Source organism: Poecile atricapillus, chromosome 20 (assembly GCF_030490865.1).
Source record: "Poecile atricapillus isolate bPoeAtr1 chromosome 20, bPoeAtr1.hap1, whole genome shotgun sequence".
Lineage (NCBI taxonomy): Eukaryota > Metazoa > Chordata > Aves > Passeriformes > Paridae > Poecile > Poecile atricapillus.
In genome coordinates this window covers 10,141,011-10,164,190 of record NC_081268.1, presented here as the reverse complement: position 1 = coordinate 10,164,190, position 23,180 = coordinate 10,141,011, and the positions used below count along the sequence as shown (strand labels likewise).

The 23,180-nt window shown below is 47.7% G+C and overlaps 1 protein-coding gene across 3 annotated transcripts; it reads left to right on the top strand.

The window, feature by feature from the left end:
* Positions 1–23: 23 nt before the first annotated feature.
* FKBP15 (FKBP prolyl isomerase family member 15) lies at positions 24–22,675 on the top strand. Of its 3 annotated transcripts, none has more exons than XM_058853911.1 (30): positions 24–157; positions 1,411–1,520; positions 1,823–1,907; positions 2,433–2,502; positions 3,783–3,857; positions 4,897–4,995; positions 5,380–5,529; positions 6,208–6,276; positions 7,091–7,234; positions 7,657–7,802; positions 8,759–8,807; positions 9,497–9,616; positions 9,819–9,912; positions 10,279–10,382; positions 11,010–11,103; positions 11,475–11,584; positions 11,953–12,063; positions 12,680–12,774; positions 13,365–13,467; positions 15,154–15,186; positions 15,431–15,602; positions 16,248–16,384; positions 16,690–16,845; positions 17,299–17,451; positions 17,756–17,848; positions 18,256–18,366; positions 18,935–19,042; positions 19,225–19,934; positions 20,316–20,406; positions 22,615–22,675. In XM_058853911.1, exons 1-30 carry the CDS (start codon positions 105–107, stop codon positions 22,666–22,668), a joined length of 3,699 nt encoding a protein of 1,232 aa, XP_058709894.1. In that variant the 5' UTR covers positions 24–104; the 3' UTR covers positions 22,669–22,675. The 3 variants fall into 3 exon arrangements, with proteins under 3 accessions (XP_058709894.1, XP_058709893.1, XP_058709895.1); XM_058853910.1 differs by having other exon boundaries at positions 21,086–22,675; XM_058853912.1 differs by lacking the exon at positions 15,154–15,186 and having other exon boundaries at positions 21,086–22,675.
* Positions 22,676–23,180: the final 505 nt, after the last annotated feature.

Sequence of the window (23,180 nt, the reverse complement as noted above, 5' to 3'; positions counted from 1 at the left end):
CCCTTGTGACGTCGCGCGGAGTCCCCGCCCCGCTCGGTGCCGGTGCCGCCGGGCCGTAAAGCGCCGCCGCCGCCCGCCCGTCCCCTCCCCGCCGGTCACTGGCGATGTTCGCGGCGGCGGACGAGGACGACGCCGATTTCCAGTCCCCGGCCAGCGGGTGAGCGCCGGGGTTGCGGCAGGACCCTCTCCCCGCCGCCGGGAGGGCGTGGCGGCCCGGACAGGCCGCGGGGCCGTGGCCCCGGTGAAGGCCCGCGGCTGTGAGGGGCGGGCAGGCCGCTCCCTGTGCGGCCGGGGCTGTCCTCCTGTGACCGGGGGTGCCGCCGGGGCAGTGCCCGCTCCTGTCCCGGGGCAGCCCGGGAAGGCTCCGGCTGCCGGCGGGGCTCGGTGCGGGTCCCCGGTGTGCCCGGGGCTGGGGCTCTGGCGTTTGAGACCCCGCCGTGCTCCGGGACCCCTCCCGCAGGGGTCGGCGGAGCCGCTCCGGGGTCCAAGGCAGAGAGGACTCGGTGTTTCCAGTTAAATAAGGAGTGGAAGTCTCTAAAGTGCGGCTCCGGAGCTGTTCCCCCGCCGCTGGCTCCTCCCAGGCTCTTCGCCAGGGCTCCGCTTGGATCCTGTCTGTGTGCAGCACATCCAGCTTTTTGTGTTGCTGACTTGTTGCTGCTCCAAGAGCTGCCATTCCAGCTCTGTGTGCTCCCCACCACCTTCCGGGAGCTTCTCTTCAGCGGCTCTTATAAACTAATCCTCTCTCCTTATAGAAAATGTCCTTGTTTTTTAAAGGCGATTCACTGACAGTGGTGTCATCCTTTGTTTGAATTATTCCCTTGCCCCGTGATATCAGGAATAGGTTATACACACACACACATATATAAATATATATATGTATAATCTCATAATTGGCCTTAAAGCAGTGAAATTGCAAACAGTGTATCCTGAAGGAATAACCTGCAGCTTTAAGCCCTCTGCCCTTACCTGGGAGACATCCTGCCATTTTAAAGTTTAATGGGACAATGTGTTTCCTAGACATTTAAAGAAAAAAAAAACCTCCTGAATGGTGGTTTCTCTGTCACTTATCATTTTGGATATTACAAGAATCAGCTATTTTATGTGAAGCTAGTTCTAGTCATTGCTTCAAAGTAAGTTCTTCTTTTTTGTGTGGTTTCAGTTCTTATAGCTTCACTCGATTTGTGAGGAACTGAAACACAATTGTACCACTTTCCCAGCCTCTTCATCTACAAGTCCTGCCTATTCAAAATTAAATGATTGATTAGCATAAAGCAACTTAACCTGCAGCCCTTTGTTTACTTCCATAGTGATGGTAAACACTTTGTATTTGATATAACTTCTAGTTAAGGGTGTTCATTATGTATAATGCCAGTGTTAAATAAGGTTAAATGGTTTTATTTCCCTTTCTAGAGCCAGATTAGCCTCTCTCTTTGGCTTGGATCAAACAGTCTCAAGCCAGGGAAATGAATTCTTCCAGTTCACTGCGCCAAAGCAGCCCAAGAAGGGTCAGACAGCAGCTGGTGAGTAACCAGGCTTGAGAGTGGGGAGCACACTCAGCAGCACGTGTGTATGGGAAGAACAGGGACCCCTGTAAAGAGCAGCAGAGCAAATAATTCCCTGAGCTTTCCTCAGTGATGCTGTTCTCCAGTGCCTCCCTACACCTGGATCTTCAACTGGCCTGGAGTGACTTGGAAACACAAGTCTTTGTTTCTTTGTAATTTCCTACTGGAGTTATTTTTCCCTGGGGGAAGGAACATGTTGTGGTGGTGCCACCGCTCAGTCCTGTGCCTCTGACAGCTGTCCCTGATCTCTGTCCCCACAGGCCAGGCCCAGAAGGCGCCGGTGGCCCCGGCAGCCTCAGGAGCCCCCTCAGTGCTGGTGGCCACCGCGGTGCTCGCGTATCGATAGTAAGTGACTTCTGACCTGTCCCTAACCCTAGAGGGGACAGATTTCTGAGTGAGTGGGAAGAGACAGTTGTTTTCAGACACAGCTACATGGCAGAAATGCTGCAAGGCAATGGAAGTTTCTCTTCAAGAACAGTTTTGGTTGCTGTGCTGCAGTTCTGAGATAAAGAGCGATTTGTGGGTCTGGCTGTGGCTGGGAGCTGTGTCCTGGCTGCTGGGCTGAGCTGTGCACTGCTTCAGGAGGTTCTGTCAGATGCTTGTGGCTCATGCATTTGAGAATTGAGGCATGAGCAGAGTGAGAGCACTGAAAGTGCCTGTTTGATGCTACCATCATGGAAAAACGTTTATGCCCTGTGAGAGCGGTTTTCAACTCATTCCACAATGTGTGCTCTTGACTGTGGGCAAGCAGGAATGTCTCTAAGATAAGCAAGGCTGCCTGACATTTTATGCCTGAGGAAAGGGATCTGAACTCTAAAGAATTCTGAGTTAGGGACAGTTGTGCAGCTGAATGTTTCCCTTATTTTGCAGTACAAATGGGCAGTACTTGAAGCAAGGCAAGTATGGAGCAGCTGTAGTGGGGAACCACACTGCCAAAGAGGTGAGAGACACTTCCTTCTCTAACTCTGCCATGCTGAGGGCTCACTGCCATGAGATGGTGTTTCTGTGAACTCTCCAGGTGTTTTGCTTTTGATGTTGTTCTGCTGCCTGGGTGTCCTTGGGGCTCCACCTTGGTGATATCTTTCTTTCCTGAAGTGAAAGAAGTGGAGATGAATACAAAGGAAAATTCTATCCAGCAATATAGAGATGCTTTGCTTAAGTTTTGTTCTTTTGGTATCAAAAACATCTTCCCAAGTGTTCCATGAAGAACACAGGACTGAGGTGCCCAGTAAATTGGTGTGTTTGGAAGCTGCTTTGAAAACTCTTACCCATCCCTGGTGTTGGTATTTGTGATGCTTGGTATCCCCCAAGTCCTCATTCATGTCTCACTAAGTTGCTTCTGCTTTGGCAAGAGCAAAATAAATCTTAGTTTGGTAACTAAATTCCTGAGTCAGTGATCTGGGAAGCGTTGAGCTGTGTTCTAGGGGAGCTGGGGAGGACAGGAGTGTAGGAGGAAGCTGAACCAGCTTTCCTCAGGCTGCCTGTGTGATACCACATCCAGCTGGCCCAGTTCACCACTGTGTGCAGTGCAGGTGCACAAAGGAAAACACATTTCCTTAATAGATTATGTTTAGTAGAGCCAAATATGTCAACAAATCTCTTATCTGTGTTGTTTAGTACTTGGAAAACTCCCTCTAACTCAGTCTGGTATATGTCAATAGGTTTATGTAAAGAAAGATTACACACACAAACTTATTTAGGCTGGATATTAGGAAAAAAAAAATTCTTTCCCAAAAGGGTGATCGGGGCCTGTCACAGCTGCCCAGGGCAGTGATGGAGTCCCCATCCTGGAGGGGTTTAAAAGCCATGTGGATGTGGCACTTGGGGACATGGGTCAGTGGTGGCCTTGGCAGTGCTGGGGGACTCATCTTGGGTGTCTCTTCCAACCTAAAGGACTCTGTGATGGTTTGATGCCATGTGTGGTGAGTTTGTATCTGGAATGCTTAGTGCACCATCTTTTTCTGCTGTAACTGTGAAAAATGTGGAATTAGTTAAAGCATTTGCTTATTATAAGACAATGAGTTTGACTTGCTTGGTTGCTGAATAAAACCCTTGAGAATAAACCAGTTTTAATAAGTGTCACAAAACTGTGTTAAGTATTTTTGCTGTGGTATATTTTACAAATAAATACTGAGCCTTGGGCTCTGCATGTGACAAAGCACCGTAGAATTGAAAATGTTTTAAGTTGCTGGTTTTGTTCTTTTTCCTTGTGGAATCCAGTACAGGATCCTCCTTTACATCAATCAGCAGCAACAGATCACCTCTGCAAGGATCCACCCAGGCTTTGTGCTCACGGTGAGACTCTGGCTTAGAAAAACATCTTGGGATTTTAGGCTGGCTCTAAAATTCTTCCTGAAGCCTTGGTTTGTAACCTTTGAGATCAAACATCTGAGTGACAGAGCAGGAGGTGTCCCAGTGTGACTGTCCTCATGCATTGCACAAGAGGCTGTGACAGCTCCCTTTTGCAGAACACCTCCTCAGGAGATTTCCAAACCAAGGCCCAGGTAGGAGGTAAATTATTACCTGTGCTCACAGAGGTGTTTGGGGTTTGCAGCCCTGCAATGGATAAAACTGGCTAAATTCCTTTTGCTGGGAATTTCTAGTTAAGTATCTGAGAGAATATAACTGAGTAAGCAGAAGGAAATGACAGCAAGGAAATGTTTTCTCTCAGAAAATTTTCACTCAGCATTTTCCTGCTGTTGAGGACAATCTGGAGCGTTGTGAGCTCTAAAATGGGATCTCTCAGGAAGTTGGTTTCTGCCAGTTTTACAGAAAATTGATGTGTTGGTTTACTGTTCTTAGCTTGTCATCAGATGGCATCAAATTTCTTGGTATGAGAGATAGAAATTTCACTCAAAAATAATGAAATTTCTGCCCCAGCTTAGACCTTACTCTAGTTTTATAAGCACATTCTTGAAAAATAAATGGGTTTTATAGTCACTTCTGATGACGTGGGTTTAGAAGTGAGCAAGAAGTGACTTCTCCGATTGATTCTGGAAGCCTAAATACAATAAACTATGAAATGTAAATTACTTGCACTTAAAAATTCTCTGTATATATTAAAGAACCAGCCTTTGAGGAAGTTTCTGAAAGGTTTCACCTTCCTGTGTGAACTGCAGCACTTAGGAAGAAGTTAATATTTGTTCACATATTGGAGTTATAATCATTCTTCCATGATAATGAGCCCATAAATAAAAGCTAATTCTGAACTTGGGCAGTAGAACAGCAAGGTTCTTCCTGCTTAATTTTGGTAGCTCTTATTTTAAGGTTCTTTTGGATGTGGGTTTTTTAGTTGATGTAATGCCTAAGATAGAACTGATTTCCTCTCCCACAGGTTCAGCCCAACAATTACAGCACGTTCTACGATGATCAGAGGCAGAACTGGTCCATCATGTTTGAGTCAGAAAAGGCAGCAGTGGATTTCAGTAAGCAGGTAACTGCTCACCTCTGGGCCAGGCAGTTCTTGATGGCTGGTTTACTGCAGGGCCAAATCAAGTTTTGTTGTCATTGGAGTTGAGCTTTGAGTGTCTGCATAACTGTGATGGAGACAGATCTGAGAGGAGCCTGCCCTGAGTTTTGGTGATTAAAACCAATCTCTTCCAGGCAGGGAGCCTGTTGCTCCTCAAGATTCTCAAACACTGCATATGAATGGTTCTGTAGAGCAGAGGGTGTTCAATCAGCAACATCAGGAGACGTGGAATGCCCTGGGAGTGCATTTCTAGTGTGGGTTTGATCAATAAAGCAAGGAACGCATCAGATTCATGAGTGGGGCTTGTCCATTAAAGGCCAGAGACACTGCCAGGCTTTCCCTCTGCAGGTGTGCATTGCCAAATGCAACAGCTCCCCAGCACTGGACTCAGTCCTCTGCCAGGACCTCCTCCTGGGAGAAGGGCAGGGAGTGGAAGGAGGAGACTCCCTGGAGATTGCCTATACGGGATGGCTGTTCCAGAACAATGGGCTTGGACAGGTAAAGACACTTCTGCCACCTCCTGAGTGGGACAGTCCCTGGCAGGACCCTGCACATGCAGCATAGCACTGGTGTTGATGTTGAAGGTATACTTTGGGCATTTATGGCACTGTAAGTGAGGTTATATGTATTGCCTATAGAATATTAAGGGATTCTGGCATATAAAAAAAGAAAAATTCCTCATTGAAAGGGTTATTGAGCATTGGCACAGGCTGCCCAGGGCAGCAGTGGAGTCACATCCCTGAAAATGTTCAAAAACCATCTGGATGTGTTGCTTGAGACATGGTTTTGTGGTGAACCGGGCAGTGCTGGGGGAATGGTTGGACTTGATAATCTTAGAGGGCTTTCCAACCTTAATGATTCTATTATTCCATTACTGTTGGGGGGAGGTGATTGAAATGCTTTTAAACTTCTGTGGGCACTCTTACACATGAATAATTAATGCTGTGTTTTGGTTGACCTAGTCCTGTCCTAAAGCAGGTCTGAATTCTGAGTCTTCCAGTTATGGAAATGGACTAACGCTCTGTCTCACGGCTGAGAATTAATTTTGGTGTTAGTGGGATGGGAAATAGCATTTAACCAGCAGTTCTAGGAGTTTATGGAATGTGTAAAGCAGTGTTCAGAATCTTGGAACAGTTGGGAAATCCACATATTTTGTGTTCTTGTTCAACTCTGCAGGTGTTCGACTCTAATGTTAACAAAGACAAGCTGCTGCGGCTGAAGCTGGGATCTGGAAAGGTCATCAAGGTACAACTTCTGGCACTTTCATTATAATAATTGAAGTTTCAGAGCTTTGAATTACAGAATTCATGCATGCTATTTCTGTTTAATTTATTAGCACTGTGTGACAGTGGCTCACTCAAGCTTTGCACAATAGAGTCCAGTCTCCTTTTCTACATCACTGTTAGACAGGAGTTGTCCTCTTCAGTAAAAAGGAAACTTCCTGTTTTCAGGAGCTGGGGTTTTATTGTCTTTGGGTTTCTGGAAGTCACTTAATCCATTCCCTTGTTCTTGGGGAACCCTATTTCTAAAGGAAAGGATTTTTCATCCAGGTGTTGTAATACTCCTATATGTTATCCCATAAAATCAAGGCTTGAGTCAGAGATGCTTTTGTTCAGGTCACATCCATGGTCTGAGTAATTAATGTATGACATGTATAATTCATATATGACCTGTTACAAGTTGTCTTTTATTGAGGATGTGCTATTTTCTACTTTATTTGTTTTATCCTGTCTCTTACTGTTTCCTTTGGTTGCTTTGTAAATCTAACCAGAGCAATTCAGATCTCTTTGGAGTCCAGTTCTTCCCCAGAATGTTGAGTGAGGTTGCCACTGTTTGGTGGAGCTGCATCTTTATTATTAACTTAACACTGGAATTTACAGCTGGCTGTCAGGAATATTGCAAGACAAAGGTTTAGTGCTTCACAATGAAAATAAACAGGATTTTGCAAGAATCTCTCTATATGTGTTTTGAAACCTTTGCCTGAAGTTGTCTTAATTGGAGTAAATAATGTCACTGATCCAACTGTTGCTTTCTCTTCTGTTGTCTGTGCAAACCAAAGGGTTGGGAAGAAGGAATGCTGGGCATGAAGAAAGGAGGGAGAAGATTCCTCATCATTCCTCCAGCCTGGGCCTATGGGGCTCAGGGTGTGGCTGGTCGTGTCCCTGCAGACTCCACTTTGGTGTTCGAGGTGGAAGTCAGGAGGGTGAGCATCTGCTGCCAAATGTTTGGATTCCATCTGTTTTGTGACTGCAAGGGGGGATCCTGCTGTTAGTGTGAGAACTCCAGCTCAGAAACTGTTAGAAACCTCAGCAAGATGTGTATCTTTAATTCAAACAAACAAACCACCCCAAAACAGAGCCCTAAACCCAGAAAATCCCTCAAGGCTGTTTGTCTGTTGTAACTGTCTTGGGATCTTTTAGTTGTCTTATTTGTGAGTCACTTGGGAAAACAAAATAGTGTGGGAGGAATGAGAGGATGTAAAGACTCAGCTTCTCCAGCTCTGAATCAATTGGCTGCTTTTCCATGAGATGCAGGGGTTTCACAGGCAGTACCATCACAAATAAATTGATGAAAATTTTTACAGGAACCCAGAAAAACATCCTTTTTTGCTTCATACTTTTTAAGGTGAAGCTGGCAAAGGAGTGCTCTGGTTCAGATGGGCTGAGTGTCAGTTCGAGGGATTCCCCTGCACCTTCTCCAGTTCCCAGCTCAGATGGCTTCTCTTCAGACTCTGGTTTAGTGCCTCCCTCCACCATCCCTCCAAAGCCTGGGTAAGAAGCAGCATGGCTTGAACAACTTTCTGTGTTAAGGCTGGTGATGCCCATCAGCACAGTGCTGCACATCATCTGGAAAATGCTGAGCCTCTGTGCCAGCTCAGTGCCCTGTGGCAGAGCACTGCTTGCTAACAGGACTTGCTGGAATTTTCTGCTTGAGTGCTGACTTCCAGATTAAAGCAGCTGGAATGGGCTCCAGTGAGGGAAGTCATTCCTCTCCAGCATTCCTGAGTGCTATTGAGCTGTCTCATCTCAGCTGGCATCACTGTCATCAGTTTGAACCTTCAGTCTCCACAGCTCCCTGAAAAGAGGGGTAGCCAGGTGGGACTGGGTTCTTTTCCCAGGTAACTGGGGAGAGCAAATCATCTCCAAGTTATTGCAGGAGAGATTAATGCTGGATATTAGGAAAACCTTCACTGATAGAATGGTCAGGCATTGGCACAGGCTGCCCAGGGTGGACTTGCCATCCCTGGAGGTGTTCAAAGAATCCAAATGTGGCACTTGGGGATGGGGTTTAGTGCTGAACATGCTGGGGCTGGGTTAGTGGTTGGTGACTCAACCTTAGATGTCTTTCCCAACCTTAACAATTCTATGTTGCATTCCTTAAATGGATCAGTCACCCTTTTTACGATGTCCAAGTAAGTACTGCATTTATTGCCATAAGTAGTTTGTTGTTGGACTTGGTTAAAATTATTTATACCAGATTGTGGTTGTTAAAGCAATCAACAAAATTATCTTTCTATAATGACCTGTTCCACTGGGCCATAGTAGTGTCCTGAACATATCTACAGATCACACTGCAAAGAATGTTCCAGAAGTGTAGGCTAAAAGAAATGCTCATGGTGTGAGAAAGCAGCTTTCCTAGGGAGAGGTGTATTTAACAGTATTTATGAATCAGAATGTTGGCTCCTGAATTCCTCCTGGTTAATCTCCACACCTGTTTGGCTTTGCAGGGAGCCAGCTGTTCGGGCCAAGTCCAACTCCATCAGTGAGCAGCTTGCAGTAAGTGCTGGCTTTTCCTAATTTGAAGCCTGAGTAGAGAGGTTTTATTTTCCCCTTAATCATTAGGTACTGCTGAAGATAAAGTGAGCATCATGCAAGGCACTGGAATGTTCACCTTACAGCAGCTTAGGACCTTGTTTTTGAAGGAATTTATGGTTGGACTTGATGATTAATGGTTGGACTCCATGACCTTAAAGGTCTTTTCCAACCTTAATGATTCTGTGATTACCAAGATCTGAGGAACCCCAGCCCCAGTTCCTACTATTAAATGCGAAGTGACTTTGATCACATGGATGTTCACAAGGCTGGTGATCTTTTGAGATAAATGCACAATTTTAAATAGATAACAAAGGATTTGGGACATTCAGGATAAGTTTATAGAGCTGCATGAGAAGACTTTGTGCCTCCAGACAGAAAAAGCTGCTAAGCAGCTTCCTGAACTTTTCTTGTTGGTATTTTTTGCAGGGATAGATTTTTCTCTGTAGTGACAGCGCTGTCATTTGAGAAAGAGGATATATAAAACAAACCAAATTAACAATCCTGATGCTACCTTGTGTGTTTGAAGAGTGGATTTTCAAACAGTCATGGATAAATTGAGTCAAAATTCAGTCAGAGATTTAGAAGTGTTTGTAACACCTTTTAAAAACCTGGGCTGAGACAAAAGGAGAGTAACTAAATGTTTCTTTTAGAACCCAGATGTAGCAAAGGCAAAGCTGATTTCTCGGATGGCTAAAATGGGACAGCCCATGCTGCCTTTCCTTGCTGGGACAGCAGGGAGTCAGCTGGACTCCAGTGACTCGGAAATAGAGGTACCAGTGTGACTCTTATTGCTTTTCCTACACTGGGGGTTGCTTAAAGTGGGATCTGTAGCAGTGGCTCTGCCCTTGTCCAGGGAAATCTGCTCTGGTTCTGTGTCAGAAAGGTTCCACTTGGGTTCCTGGGGTAACTCTTTGTCTCAAGGCTGTTGGCTTGGTCTTTGGTGTTTCTTGTAACATGCAGATATGTTTTTAGGATCCCAATACTCTGAGAGGGACAACACAGCCAGTGGCTTCAAGCAGACCCTCCCAGCCAGCTCAGGCAGTGCTGCCCACAGTGTCCACACAAGGTAACGTGCTGGGGAGCTGCTGCACTCCCATCCCACTCTTGAGGGCTGTGGGAACAGAGGATTCCTTCCAGGAACTGAAATATGAACTGAAAGCTTCTGATAAGGCTTTTGCTGATCCACGAGCCACTAATCCATGGAGCACAAGACAATCCCTGGAGTGTTTCTTCATTGTGGTCTTGTGCTTGAGGAAGAGCAGCCACCATGCCTGAGCTTTTGTCTTGTTTTGTCTTTTGTCTTTTTTGTCTTTGTGTTGTTTTTGGTTTTGTTTTTTTGCCATTTCACACTAGGTGAATTAAGCTCTTTCAAGAATTTAATTTTTATTAATTTCAGCTTTATAGCATGCTGAATTTATTTCTTCCTTTTCAGTACCTCAAGCATCTGGTGCTGCACCTTCAGTATCTTCTGCTGCTTTAATTCCTGCAACGGTCCAGCCCCATTCAGCTGTGCCTGGAGGAGCACAGGGCTTTCAGGTACCAAAATGAAATCAAGGAGAATATTGGCACTTCTGTCCTTTCTCCTGAGTCTTCTCCATTGCTGGGGGTAAGGACTTTGACATCAGGATGAGAATTCCAGGCTGTTTCCTGTGACTCTTTGGCATTCTCAGGTTTTCATCTTATGCCTCTTATAATTTATTTTAAAAAGGCTAATTCTCTGTTTATGATGGGTTTTTAAACAAAGGATGAACCAAGCTTTGTTAATCCCTGGGTTTGTAGTGGATACAATAAAAACTTCCACCTTCTTCAGCAGTGAGCAGTTAAGTTGCCATCAAGTTGTGCTGTGCTTTTTGAGCCCTTTTTAGGAAATAACTTTGTGTTCAAATTAACATAACTTCAGAGGGAGTTGATCTCTGACTCTCACAAATGTAGGGTGACATAGTTTTGCTGAAATTTGAGTGAAGATAGGAACTAACCCTCAAAAGGAGAGTATTGTTTTGCTTTCACAGTAACTGTTGTGTGTTTTGACTTTCCAACTCCTTAATTCTTGGCTTTTTTTCTTTCCAAATATCATCCTTGTTCTTGGGCTTAAAAGAATATTAAACTGTGAGGAAATGGGGAAATAGAAATACACATTCTAACCTATTGAACTTATCCTATAAGGCATATCCAGGAGTGGCATTTGCTTACCCCCAAACTGCTGCATCTGCCTCTCAACTCCAGCCTGTGGGTCAGATGTATCCTGTTCCTTACCAAGGTATGTTTTAAAAGGTACCTGCTTCTCACAGGGCTGCAACACCTGCAGTGAAGTTTGTGATGATGATTTATAGCTGTGGTAGCACTGGGCTGCTTCACAAATGCTTATTTTTTAATACCAAATGAGGACAAACACTTCCCAATAAATACCCATCTCTTTCTTACCTTAAAGAGTTTTGTGCATTGTAAAAGGGGCTGGAATTTCTGTGTCTTCTTAAGACTGGGTATTACTAAAGGAGTTTGGTAGATGGTGCTTCCAGTTATAAATAAAACTGGCTTTCCTGGTGGCAGACTTAATTCTGTCCAGCTTTTGCTGTGTCTCTGTGCAGGTATTTGACCTTGTCACTATAATCTCTCTCCTTCCCCTTCAAGCACCTGGAGACGTCACTTCCTTTTTGATGACAGAAGCTCGGCAGCACAACACTGAAATCCGACTGGCTGTGAGCAAAGTTGTGGATAAAATGGATCACCTGGCTGCCAAGGTATGACCTGCTCAGGATATTTTTGCTCTCCAGGTGTGCTGAGAGCAGTTGGTTCCATTTAAATGCCTGCATTAAGTGATACAGTAAATGAGTAAAATTCTGATATTATCACACCTTCAAGAGCCAGCAGTTCAGCTGCTGTGTAAAAACAAAGCTTAGGCTTAGAGAAAGGTGCTGTCCTCCCATCTTGAACATCATGTGGTGCATTGTTTGGAGGGATTCCCTGCCCTCTGGGAGCTGTCACACTTGATTCAGTGCCTGTTCTCTGCAGTTGAGCAGAGGGAGCAGTGAAATGCCTCTTTGCACGTGACTCTCACCTGCACCCATAAATTCATTTCAGATGGCTTAAGAGTGGTTTATCCCTGCAGGTGGAGGAGCTGAAGAAGCAGAGCACTGCCAACAGCTCCCTGCTGCCTGGCATCTCCTCTGTCACTATGGAAGCCTCCATGATCATGAGCAACATCCAGCGCATCATCCAGGTGAGCATGGCCAGCCTGGTTTCACTTCCACCAGGAGCTGGGGCTCACAGTGTTTATCCCTAATGAGAGCAAGTGTCCATCCACCCATGGGTTCTGGTTTTGTGTGGCCAGAATGAGGATGAGACTTAAAATTATTTCCATCCCTCTTTCCCCTCCAAAAAGCTCTTCTCAGCATTTTGGGGTTTGGGTATTTTCTGAGTCAGAGTTGTGAGTGTTTAATAGGCCTTGACAAAAGGTTCATGTGGGGGAAGTTCAGCTTCTCAAGCCATTATGAGCTGAACCCTCAGTCTGCAGAAGAACAATTTCACAGCTGAAGTACCACATGGTAGAAACCATCTGTTTTTACTATTCACTACTTAATTTTATGCTTTGAAGCAGCAGCCTTAAAATCTTGGGGTTTGTGAGTAAAAAAGTCAGCCAGACACAATATTTTCTAGAATGTGATTTGGCAGCTGCTGTCCTGTACCAGGATTCTGCCAACGGTGGCACGGTGCCTTCCTGGGCTGTTACCACAGAAGGGCTGAGCCTCACCACTGTCCTACATCTGTGCAAAACAAAGCTTTAGGAACTGCTGCAAGGAAATCTGAGTAAGCTGAATATTTGTGCTGTGCTGTAGGAGAATGAGAGACTGAAGCAGGAGATATTTGAGAAGAGCAGTCGGATTGAGGAGCAGAATGAGAAGATCAGTGAATTGATTGAGCGCAACCAGAGGTAAGGGCTGGGAGCCACATTGTATTTCCAGACTCTCCAGCTTACACTTGGGCATAACTGAGGGGTGTTTGTTAGGAGACAGCCATATTCTGATATTTTAAATTTTTTTCTAAGGTATTAAAAGTGTGGGATTCCTCCCACCCCTTCAGTGCAGGGTAATCCCTAAAACTCTGATCTACAGTAAACATGAATGTGTAAAGGGGGAACAAAATCCCTCATGCTGTCTGTGAGCACACTTGCCCTGCTTCTGGGAGTTGCTTTATTTTTGCTTTTTAGTGAGGTGAAGAAATTGTAGGGGATGTGGTGCCCTTTGTGAAGTTCAGCTGATACCAAGTTATCGAAAGTCTTGGAGCATGAGACATTTTCAGAGAGGTGAAGCACTTATCCCAGCTGATAAAATCTCTGCTCTGTCAGGCCCTCCCACCCCTCTGAGGTCAGCCTCTTAGTCCAGCACATCTGTAAAATTGTCTGGGACTTGTCCTGAATTCAGCAGAGAACTTCTGTGCTTTGGAATGTCCCCTTTTCTGTCTGAGCCCTTGGCTCCCAGCCCTGTGTTTCCAGGAATGCCCATGGAGTCTCCCTGTTCACAGGTACGTGGAGCAGAGTAACCTGCTGATGGAGCAGAGGAACCACTCCCTGCAGACAACAAATGAGAACACACAGGCAAGAGTGTTGCATGCAGAGCAGGAGAAGGTAATGGTGGCATGAACAAAGCCAGGGCTCTTGCATTAAAATAAGCATTAAAACAAGCTGAAGCCTTGTTAGTCAAGGGAGTTTTCTTAGAAGGCAGCTGCAGTTCTGAACTTTGTTTAGAGAAAAAAATTGAATGTTTTGATGGCTTTCATGACCAAAGCATCACAGAGGATTAAAGCATTTCATGCTGTCATAACTTTAATATCCTTAGCTTGTAGGAAAGTGTCTGATTTATTGCTAACTATAGGCATGTGGCCAGTGTGTTGAGGAATTGTGTATCACAGGGCTTTTGAGTTGGAAATTCTTCAGTTATTTAGTTGTGCTGACAGTTCCAGAAGAGTTTTATTCCTCCTATATAACTGATATAGAGTTACATAGAATATAGATACAAGAAAAATATTCCCTACTGGAGTTTCTTCATTGTACTTTTGTGCTTTTTTTTAAATGCTGATCAGAAGCTGTTTGTTTCTCCCAGTTACACATTGTGCTTTTATGACAGGAACTGTTGGGAAATAGCTTTTAAACCAGTGAAATGCATTTATGCATGGCTGCATATCCTGAAGCATTGCTGTAGGCCAGCCTAGCCCAGGAGTGCTGCTCTGGCTCTGCCATTGCATGGTGCCTGCTCTGCTTTCTCAAGCACTGGCTTCCTAAATCATGCCAAGTTCAGTCTTGCTCTGTGCTCTCCTGCTGAGCTGTCTCTCTCCAGCTCAAGTGTGAGGTGAAAAATGCTTCCTCTGCCTGAGAACCAAACTTGGTGCACCTAAAGCTGACCAGAACTGCAGCTTTCCAAAGTGTGGTAAAGAGCAGAGCAGGGAAGGGGGCTGCTCTTCCACCCCCAGCCCAGGCTGCACACCCACAGCACACAGGAGTGTGAGAGATTCTAACCAGGAATAAGTGAGACTGAAATAATAAATTAAATTCCTTTCTCAGTGAGGACAAACATCCTGCTGGTACAATAAAACTTGGGGAGGAATATCTTTTGGAAGTATAAGATTCTCAGGAGTCTTCTGGGCCTCTCATCTTCAGCAGGACCCTACTGACTGAGCAGTCACTGCCCAGGGATGATGTTACATGAACAGGCTTCAGGCCAGGCCAGGAAAGCCCTGACTTGCACTGGGAGATTTCCCTGTTTCTGTGGGAGTATTGACTGTAAACATGAAGGCAGGAATTCCTTCCTCATCCCTTTATCTAACCCAGCTTGCCCTGGGACTGCAGTCAGTGAATCCCTAGGGACAGACAGAACCAGAGGGAAGAGGGACTGGAAGCTGTTTTTCCATTGTTTACACACAGATAGGCACTTGGCTTTTATTTGGTTGTACCAGGATCACTGAGGTGTTGGGAACTCACTGCTTTTGGGTTATGGATCTTTGGCCCTGGCAGAGCAAGTCACAGCTGTAGTTGAAGTCATTGTCCACCACTGCAGTGCAGGTCACACCCAGGACTGCTCCCACCTCTGGTGTGTGACATACCCTAAGGACACCTTTAGTGTCTTTCTTTTTACACCAGGCTTTACTCCCTTTTTCTGTCTAAGCTTTTACAGTTCTTGGAGTAATTTAAAGGCTTCTCTGGCATGCCTTAGGCTCCTGTTAATGAAGCATTTTGCTTTTCTGCTGATGAATGCCTCTGCCTTTCAAGTTGTGTTCTTAACCCTTCCTGTTTCCTGTCACTGCTTTCTCTTCCCAGCACATGCTGCCAGTGGATCGGGGCTGGGACCAGGTGAGGCAGTGTCTGCTGACTGTGTAGGTGGTAGATGAGGTTGTTGGTGGCCTCATGCAGCTTTCTAGTCTGGACAAAAGTGACATGGCAAAAAAGTCATTGTTGCCTCCTCAGTCTGGACTTGTCTTCACTGATAAGGCCTCCAAGCCTTTTCCAGCTCTTCCTGAGAGAACAGTTCTGCTGCTTCCTCACACATTTCTTTTTTTTCCCTTCTTCTTTTCCCCTGCTCCATTTTGTGCTGCAGGCCAAAGTTGCAGAGGAGCTGGCAGCTGCCACAGCCCAGGTTTCCCAGCTGCAGCTGGAGCTCACTGCCCACCAGAAGAAGGAGATGGAGCTGAGGAAGCAGCTCTCCTGTGCTGTGCAGGATGCAGAGAGACAGGAAGCACAGCTCAACAAGCTGCAGGCACAGGTGGCAGGTGAGGCTGCTCCTGCCTGTCCCTGAGAGCTCCTTCATGGCTCTTTTATAAGTCATAGGTTTTTCCTGTCTTCTTGGGTATCTTTCTGCTTTCCCTTGGATCAGTTACAGGGGATGGAAGAAGGATATGGATGCACTGACATATCTGAGGGATGTGCATCCTTGTCACCACTGAAGGCAAAGTGGGATGACTCAACCAACAAAATCATCCTTTTATAGGGATGCCTTTTGTAGAGCAATCTCTTGGCTTTTCTGTCCAACATCCTGCAGAGCAGCCAGGGATGTTCCAGTCAAAAGTTGAGATAAACATGAAGTGTTCATTCATTCTTCTGTGCTGGGCACTGCTGTGGCCCCACCCTGAATCCTGGGGTCACTTCTGGACCCCACATGAAGAGAAGGACTTTGAGGGGCTGGAGCAATTCCAGGGAAGGGAAAGGAGCTGGCAAGGAGCTGGAGCCCCAAGAGAGGCTGAGGAAACTGGGAACAGGCTGCTCTTGATAAACTCTAGTCCCCACTGCAGGCACAAGCAGAGTTGTTGACTGCACTGTACAGGAGACCCTGTTCCTCCCCATCAGCCCCCAAAATGTGCTCCCCTGCAGTGGGAGTTGCACCCAAACTCAGAGGAAATGTGGGGGTTTGTTTACAGAGCTGCAAGAAGCCTCTCAGGACACTCAGAGCAAGTTCAAGGCTGAGAAGCAGAGCCGCAAACAGCTGGATATGAAGATTGCAGCACTGGAGGAGGAGCTGACAGACCTGAGAGTGGAAAAGGAGACTCTGGAAAGGGTATGTCCAGTGCCAGCAGCAGAGTTTCAGTTGTTCACTGAAGGTTAACCCAAGATTCTTACTTATAAGTATGTAAGTTAAGTAAATCTTGACTCATCTGCAAGCTGGTGGGTCCTTTGTGCTTATGTGGGGTTTTATTTATTTAATGTCTTACCCAGTAATGTGTCAACCTTCCTTACCTCTGAGATAACCTCAGCTTGATTTCAAGTGATGAAACTCCCTGCCCAAAGAATCTCCTCCTGCCTGAGGGAAAAGATCTGCTTTGGTGCAGTCTGGCCTATTCTGTGTCATGTTCTGTATTGCAGAATCTTGCAGAGAGGAAGAAGAAATCCCTCTCAGAGAGAGCTCAGGCAGAGGAGGAGATGGAAGAAGTTCGCAGGTCGTACCAGCAGGAGCTGGACAAGCTCCGGCAGCTCCTGAAAAAGGCCCGGACCTCGACTGACCAGGCAGCAGCAGAGCAGGTGAGCACTCAGGGGAGCTGCTGCTCCAGGTCTGGAGGGCTTGTGGGAACCTAGAGGTAGGAAATGATGTGAAAATGCTCAGGTCGGGGAAGAATGAAAGTGTTACCTGCTTGAATTCATGGGTTAGTGTCAGACTGGGGACAGGAGAGGCACCAAATTGAGATTGTAGTAGAGAGAATATGGGACTTGTGAGGAGTGGAAGGTTTAGAAATATGCCAAGAGGTCTGAAATCTGAGCCAGACCTGACCAACCTGGGGGTTTGTAGCTGGAGCTGAAGTGAGAGGTTTGGGTAGGAGCTGGTGGCAGGTGCTGGGACACCCTCTGTGGGTGTCCACCTCTTGTGCAAGCACAGATTGTGTGTGTGTGTGTGTGTGTGTGTGTGTGTGTGTGTGTGTGTGTGTGTGTGTGTGTCTGTGTGTGTGTTCCTGATGGTCTCTCTTGTGCCATGGGCAGCTGTCAGTGATCCAGGCCGAGCTGGAATCTCAGTGTGAAGCCAAATGTGAGCGTGCCCTGGCCTCAGCCAAGGAGCAGCACGCCCGGCAGTGCCAGGAGCTGTGTGAGCAGAGGGACTCCCTGCAGCACCAGCTGGCCCAGCTGGAGGAGAAGGTAAAGGGCTGTTCTTTATTGCTGTAATGGGCACTAAATATCAGTAGCTGTAACCAACAGTCCTCTCCCACCTATTTGGGGCTTGACTTTGTAATTTCATGCCTCTTGTGGAGCTTGATCTTGGCCAGCTGCAGCTGCAGTTGTTCTGTTCATGGAGGAGGGAGAGCAAAGGTGCTGATAGTGCTGAACTACAGCAACATCTTCCACTTCCCTGCACTGCCCTGAGTGGCTGTTGGTGGGCAGAGGCTGTTTGGAGTGGGTGACACTGCCAGGGGCTGTACCTGCTCTGACTCTTGTGTTTCAGCTCACGGCGCTCAAACACTCGAAAAAAGCAGAGGAGCAAAAATTGTCTGAGGTTCAGCAACGTTTGGAGGAACTGGAGCCTATCCAGGAGAAGGTAAAGGAATGGGAACTGGGTGGGAATGAGTGCAGGGAACACCAGCCCCAGGCTAGTCCAGAGTAACATGGATGGGAGTTCCAGAATATGGTAGGGAACAATTTCATGTCGTTTCCAGCAAACCAGAACAGGCCCAATAATGAGACCCAGCCTTCATTTCACTGGGATCTCAGTGATGCTGCCCCCACCTATTCTTGGTGGCACTTGAGGAGCTGATGACACAACTGTGACTCCCCAAGGCTGCCTTGGGTGTCCTTATTTTGGTGCTGTTGCTTTCAGCCAAGTCTTTTGTGACATGTTTAAAACTCCACTCAGAGTTAGTGCCTCGCTGAAACCCTTCCCAAGTGACCCCTTGAGGTGAGGCTGTGGGGTGAGGAGCAGCTCTCAGGGTGGATTTCCCTTGGCAGTACTCAGCCCTGCAGGCAGACGTGGTGGTGCTGAAGGCTCGCTACGAGGAACGGATCCGAGACCTGCAGAAGGATCAGGATGGATCTTCCCCTGCAGACTTCACTGAGCAAGTGAGCTTGACTCCAGTTCTTCTCCTTCCTAAGCAAACGGATTTACCTTGAATTATTTCTCTTTGAACTGACATAAGAAGGAAAAATATATTTTTTCCATAAAGCACTGTGTTTGTAATAACAGTCCAGAGAGGAAGAAAGGATGGGATCTTACCAATATCCCATCCAGCCCTGCCCTCTGGCAGTGGGAGCCATTCCCCCTTGTCCTATCACTCCATCTCTTGTAAACAGCCTCACTCCATCCTCCCATTGCTCACTTTGTTGCCTGACTCTTATTTCTTGTTGTTAAAACTCTACATTGATGTTTAGATTTAAAAACTAAAGTAAGAAGTGCCAGTCTGCCTTGGCTTTGTGCAGCCTGCCTCAGTTTGGGGGGATAAGTTGGGGGGTTGCTCTGAGTTAAGGTGTCCTGATGTGTGAGGATTTCTGCTTTGGAAAGTAGATTGTTTGAAAAACACCTGTGTGTGTTTGGATTTATTGTTCCTTCCCTTGGAGAAGTGCCTGATGTTGAGTGCAGTGCTTCTCTTGCTAATGAATTGTATCTGTTTCCTGTCATGCTCTTTTGCAGGTAAAGAAGATAATGAATGGTGTGTTTCAGTCTCTTCGGGGTGAATTTGAGCTGGATGAGCTGTACAGTGGCAGAGCAGTCCTGGGGGTTGTCATGAACACGATCAAGGTATGGCAGTGGTGAGAGAAGAGAGAGTGAGCCTTGGGCTAAAGCCTCAGATCTGTGCTGTGAGACTGAAATAACTGAAGGAGAATTTGTTGTGGGTGGCAAAGCAGCCTGGTAGGAGGAGGTGATGCAGGGATCTGTAATGGTTTGTATTTAACCTGTGTTCTCTCTGCTCCCCTTTCCAGACTGTGACACTGCAGCTGCTCAACAGGCAGCAGGAGAAGCCAGAAGATGGCAGTGAAAATGAGGAATCTGGCACAGGAGCAGGGAGAGAGGAGGGATCACCTGGAGCAAAACCTGAGCACAAAGAGCTGCAGCACAGCCCAGCACAGAGCACTGCAACCCCAGCTGATCTTGGGGAAGCAACCAGAGGCTCCCTGGAGTTTGAGCAGGAAGACCAGGCTGTTCCTCACCCTGCCAGGCCCACAGCTCCTGAGGAGCAGCAGGAGACACAGAACAATGGGGGGACAGAGGAAGAGAAAGTTCAGGAGGAGCATCTCTGTCCCACAGCTGATTCCAGCCTGGGTGCTGAGAAGGGACAGCCTGTTCCTGGGCTGGAGCAGAGGCTGGAGAGTGTTCCTGTTGGGAAAACTGACCCACAACAGGGTCTCCCTGCAGTGTCTTTGCAGGCAGAAGCTGCAGAACCTTCTGTTCCAGGAGCCAAGCCAGGAGGGGTGGATGAGGCAGCACCTCCAGCACATCCAGCGGGGGAGCAGAAGGCAGAGGAGGCTGTGGGAGGTTTAGAGCCTCCTCCCTTGAATGGGGAGGAAGGGAGTGGCACAGACCCATGGGATGGAGCTGGCTCTGAGCAGGAACCTGAGCCAGGCTCAGCTGTCCTGGGAGAAGCTCCAGCATCACAGGAACTGGGCTCCAGCCCCAGGCACACAGATTCCAGGTGAGGGGGGTGCTGGGTGCCAGGGGCAGCTGGGGCTGGGACAGCAGCAGGCCCAAGGGCTGGCACAGGTGTGTCCCTGCTCAGGACAGCACAGCCTGGGGGCTGCAGCACTGGCACCAGCCAGGACCTGGCACAGACCTGGCTGCCTGGGGCACATTCCACTGGGAGCAGCCCCAGAGCAGTGGAGAACATTCCCAGGGGAGTGTGCAGTTCCTGTGCAGTCTGATCCTGGTGCCTGCCAGCTCCCAGAATTGCCCTGCTGAGCAGCACCTGCCACAAAGGCTTCCCTCAGTGACAAAGCTTTGCCATCTTTCACTAACAGAACCTGTATAAAGCAAATCCCATCCTCTGCTCAGCTGCTCATTCTTTATTTCCTTGCAGCCTCTTTGAGGATGACAACTTCTTTGAAACAGCATCTCCTAGACCACTGAAGCCTCAAGTTCCCTCTGAAGAGGAGGATGAAGAGGAAGTGGTATGTATTTGGGTGTTTGGGACTTTGCTCTGATTGAGGCTCTGTCTGTAGCTTCTCTGTAAAATCTTTCCTGTGGCAGTGGGGGCCTGGCTGAGCTCAGATCCATTCTCTGTGTAAATCAGGAGTGCCTGGGGTTGGTGACTGAGCTGAGCAGGGCTGACTTGGCTGAAGGAGTGGTGAGGCTCCTGCTGGCATGAAATCAGTGAGACTTGCCAGGTTAATTGAAGGGTTTGTGTTTGGCCCCTCTCCAGTCCCTTTTAGCCCACTTTGCAGTCCCTGCAAGCAGCTCCTGGAGTCACAGAGCCATAGAATCCTCAAAGCTGGAAAAGACCTTTAAGATCATCAAGTCCAGCCATCCATGTCATTCACCACTCAACCATGTCCTCAAGTACCACATCCACCCATTTTTTGAGCACTTCCAGGGATGGTGGCTCCACACTGCCCTGAGCAGCCTGTGCCAGTGCTTTACATTCCTTTCCATCAACATTTTTTTCTTGCTATCTAATCTAGGCCTAATCTAAACAGTAAACCATCATATGAAAAATAAAAACTTGGGTAATGAGGCTTCTTGTTCCCAGCTCCTCCAAGCTGGCAGAGATTTCAGAGCAGTTTGTGTAGTGATTATAAAATGCCAGGAAGTTGCTGGGGCTGACCAGTTTCCCTCTGCTGTGGCTTGCAGAGCATGAAGGGGCGTCCCCCTCCCGCGCCACTCTTTGGTGATGATGATGATGATGACCTGGACTGGCTGGGATGAAGATGTGGCTGCTGAGCCCTCTCCTCTGGGCATGGCCTCTTGCCGTGCTCTGAGCCCTTGGCGAGCTGCACACGTGGGACATTGGGAATGACCAGGGACTTCCCAGCTCTTGTCCTGCAGATGGATGGGGGCTGGCAGCAGGGGGCTCAGCCCTGTTGCTCTGAGCTGCCAAACACTCTCTGGGGTTGGGCTGAGCACAGGAGCCACCCACTGTCCCCCTCCCCTGAGCCCTGGATTCATTAACCTCAAATTTTCTGCAAATAGGAACTTGGTGAAGAGCTTCAGCAGAGCAAGTCTGGCAAGGACCCTGCAGTGGCAACACCCTGTTAAAAAATCAGACTAAAATCTCCCAGTGATCAATGTCTTGGAATATTCCTCTTGGTCCCCAGGGTGGCCTCTCTGTGACCCTGCACCCTCTCAGCAGTGTCTGAGCCATGTGGCACTGGAGGTTCCCCCAGGAATCCCAGTCAGGTGTTTCTTGTGAGCCCCTGGCTCTGCACAAGCAGCTTGGGGAGGGCTGAGGTGGTTCAGGTGGGCACTGACTCAGAGCTGTGGCACAGCTGCTGCTGCACCTCGGAGCTCTGGTAAAGCTCAGGGCCGGAGCAGCTGTGAGGGGTGCAAGGAGCCCAGTCCCTGCTGTGTGTTGCTCAGACACTCACAGGCAGCTCCAGTCCTGTGCCCTGAGCTGAGGTGGTTTTTGCTGGGCTGTGTTTCCCTGGGGGAGCAGCAGCACAGCTCTGGGATGTGCTGTGTTTTTGGGAAGTCCAAAACACAGCCCAGCCCCTCTCCTGTGCCTTTGGCTCTGCTGCTGTTGAAGTGTGACCATCCCAGCACCAGTTAAACTGTAGAGAGGGGTGGGACACAAAGCCCAGGCTGGGCTGGGCAGTTTGGGGTGTCACCCTGCACTCTGAGGGGACCAGGAGGGGAAAGGAGTGAGGACAGAGCTGGGCAAACAGCATCAGCCTCTCACAGCACTTTTATTCTCCACTCATGGGCACTAACACACCTTCACCCCAGAAGTCTTTTAAACAAACAAACCCCTTCATAAAATGACTTAAACTAATTCTATTAATTCTGTGGTTTAGTTTCTATACCTGCCTTTACAGTCTCTGACTGGAATTAGATCTGTGTCCCCCTAAAGGTGATTTATTGGGAGGAAAACACCCAAAGAGCCCTGGGTGTGCTGCTGGCAGGTTCCTGTGTCCCACCCTCAGAGCCACAGATTGCCAAAAGCAGCTGAAATTGGGGCAGAGACCAAAGCCTGTGACAGCCTGAGCTGGGCCTTCCTGGGCATTACTCAGTGCTCAATATGAGGGTGTTTGAAACTGGATTTTCTGGGCATGTTTGTGCTGCTCTGGGTATCAGTGCCCTGATGTGGCCTCTGGCCCCGTCCATGAGTGTCCCAGGGGCGATTATTGCTCATACTAACAAGTTCCACTTCTTCCCCATTACAGATAGACACCCTGAGGAATTTGCATTTCACTTCTTGGAAAATAAAGTGCAATTAAACCTGTATTTTTTTCTTGCAGTGGTTTTGCTTTAGTCCAGCTTCATCTGTCACCTGAAAACTGACTTAGCTCTGACTTAAATTTGGAATAATTGGATCTAGAAGGTGTTCTTGTCTATTCCTGTTGTTGAAGCCCTCTCCTGGGAAAGGAGAGAAGGTCCCTTTGTGCTGTGGCTCCTGGGGCTCCCACACTGGACTGTGGTGGTCACAGAGAGCACTTGTCTGGTTCCCCTCAGGTTTTAGGAGAGGGGATCTTGATCATCTCTAGGGCTTTGCAGAGCCCTGTCCCTCCTGAGCTGCTCTGAGGCTGCAGGAACGCTCAGCTCCACCCTGCCTGGGAGCCCTGAGCGGGGATTGGGGTTCGAGATTTGAAATATTTATCCCCCTATTCAGGCCCAGCAGGTACCGTAACCCCTTCCCCACCCTGGCAGGTCCGAATTAACCCTGTGTGTCCTCTGTGCCTGCCTGGGCTGCCGGGAGGTGAAGGGGGAGCTCTGGGCTCCCAGGGCCAGA

Excerpts from the sequence above, each read along its gene's own strand:
- FKBP15 (XM_058853910.1), top strand. The coding sequence starts at position 105 with ATGTTCGCGGCGGCGGACGAGGACGACGCCGATTTCCAGTCCCCGGCC. Across the intron at positions 3,858-4,896 it reads ACCCAGGCTTTGTGCTCACG|GTTCAGCCCAACAATTACAG; the intron begins GTGAGACTCTGG and ends CCTCTCCCACAG. Across the intron at positions 16,385-16,689 it reads AAAAGGAGACTCTGGAAAGG|AATCTTGCAGAGAGGAAGAA; the intron begins GTATGTCCAGTG and ends TCTGTATTGCAG.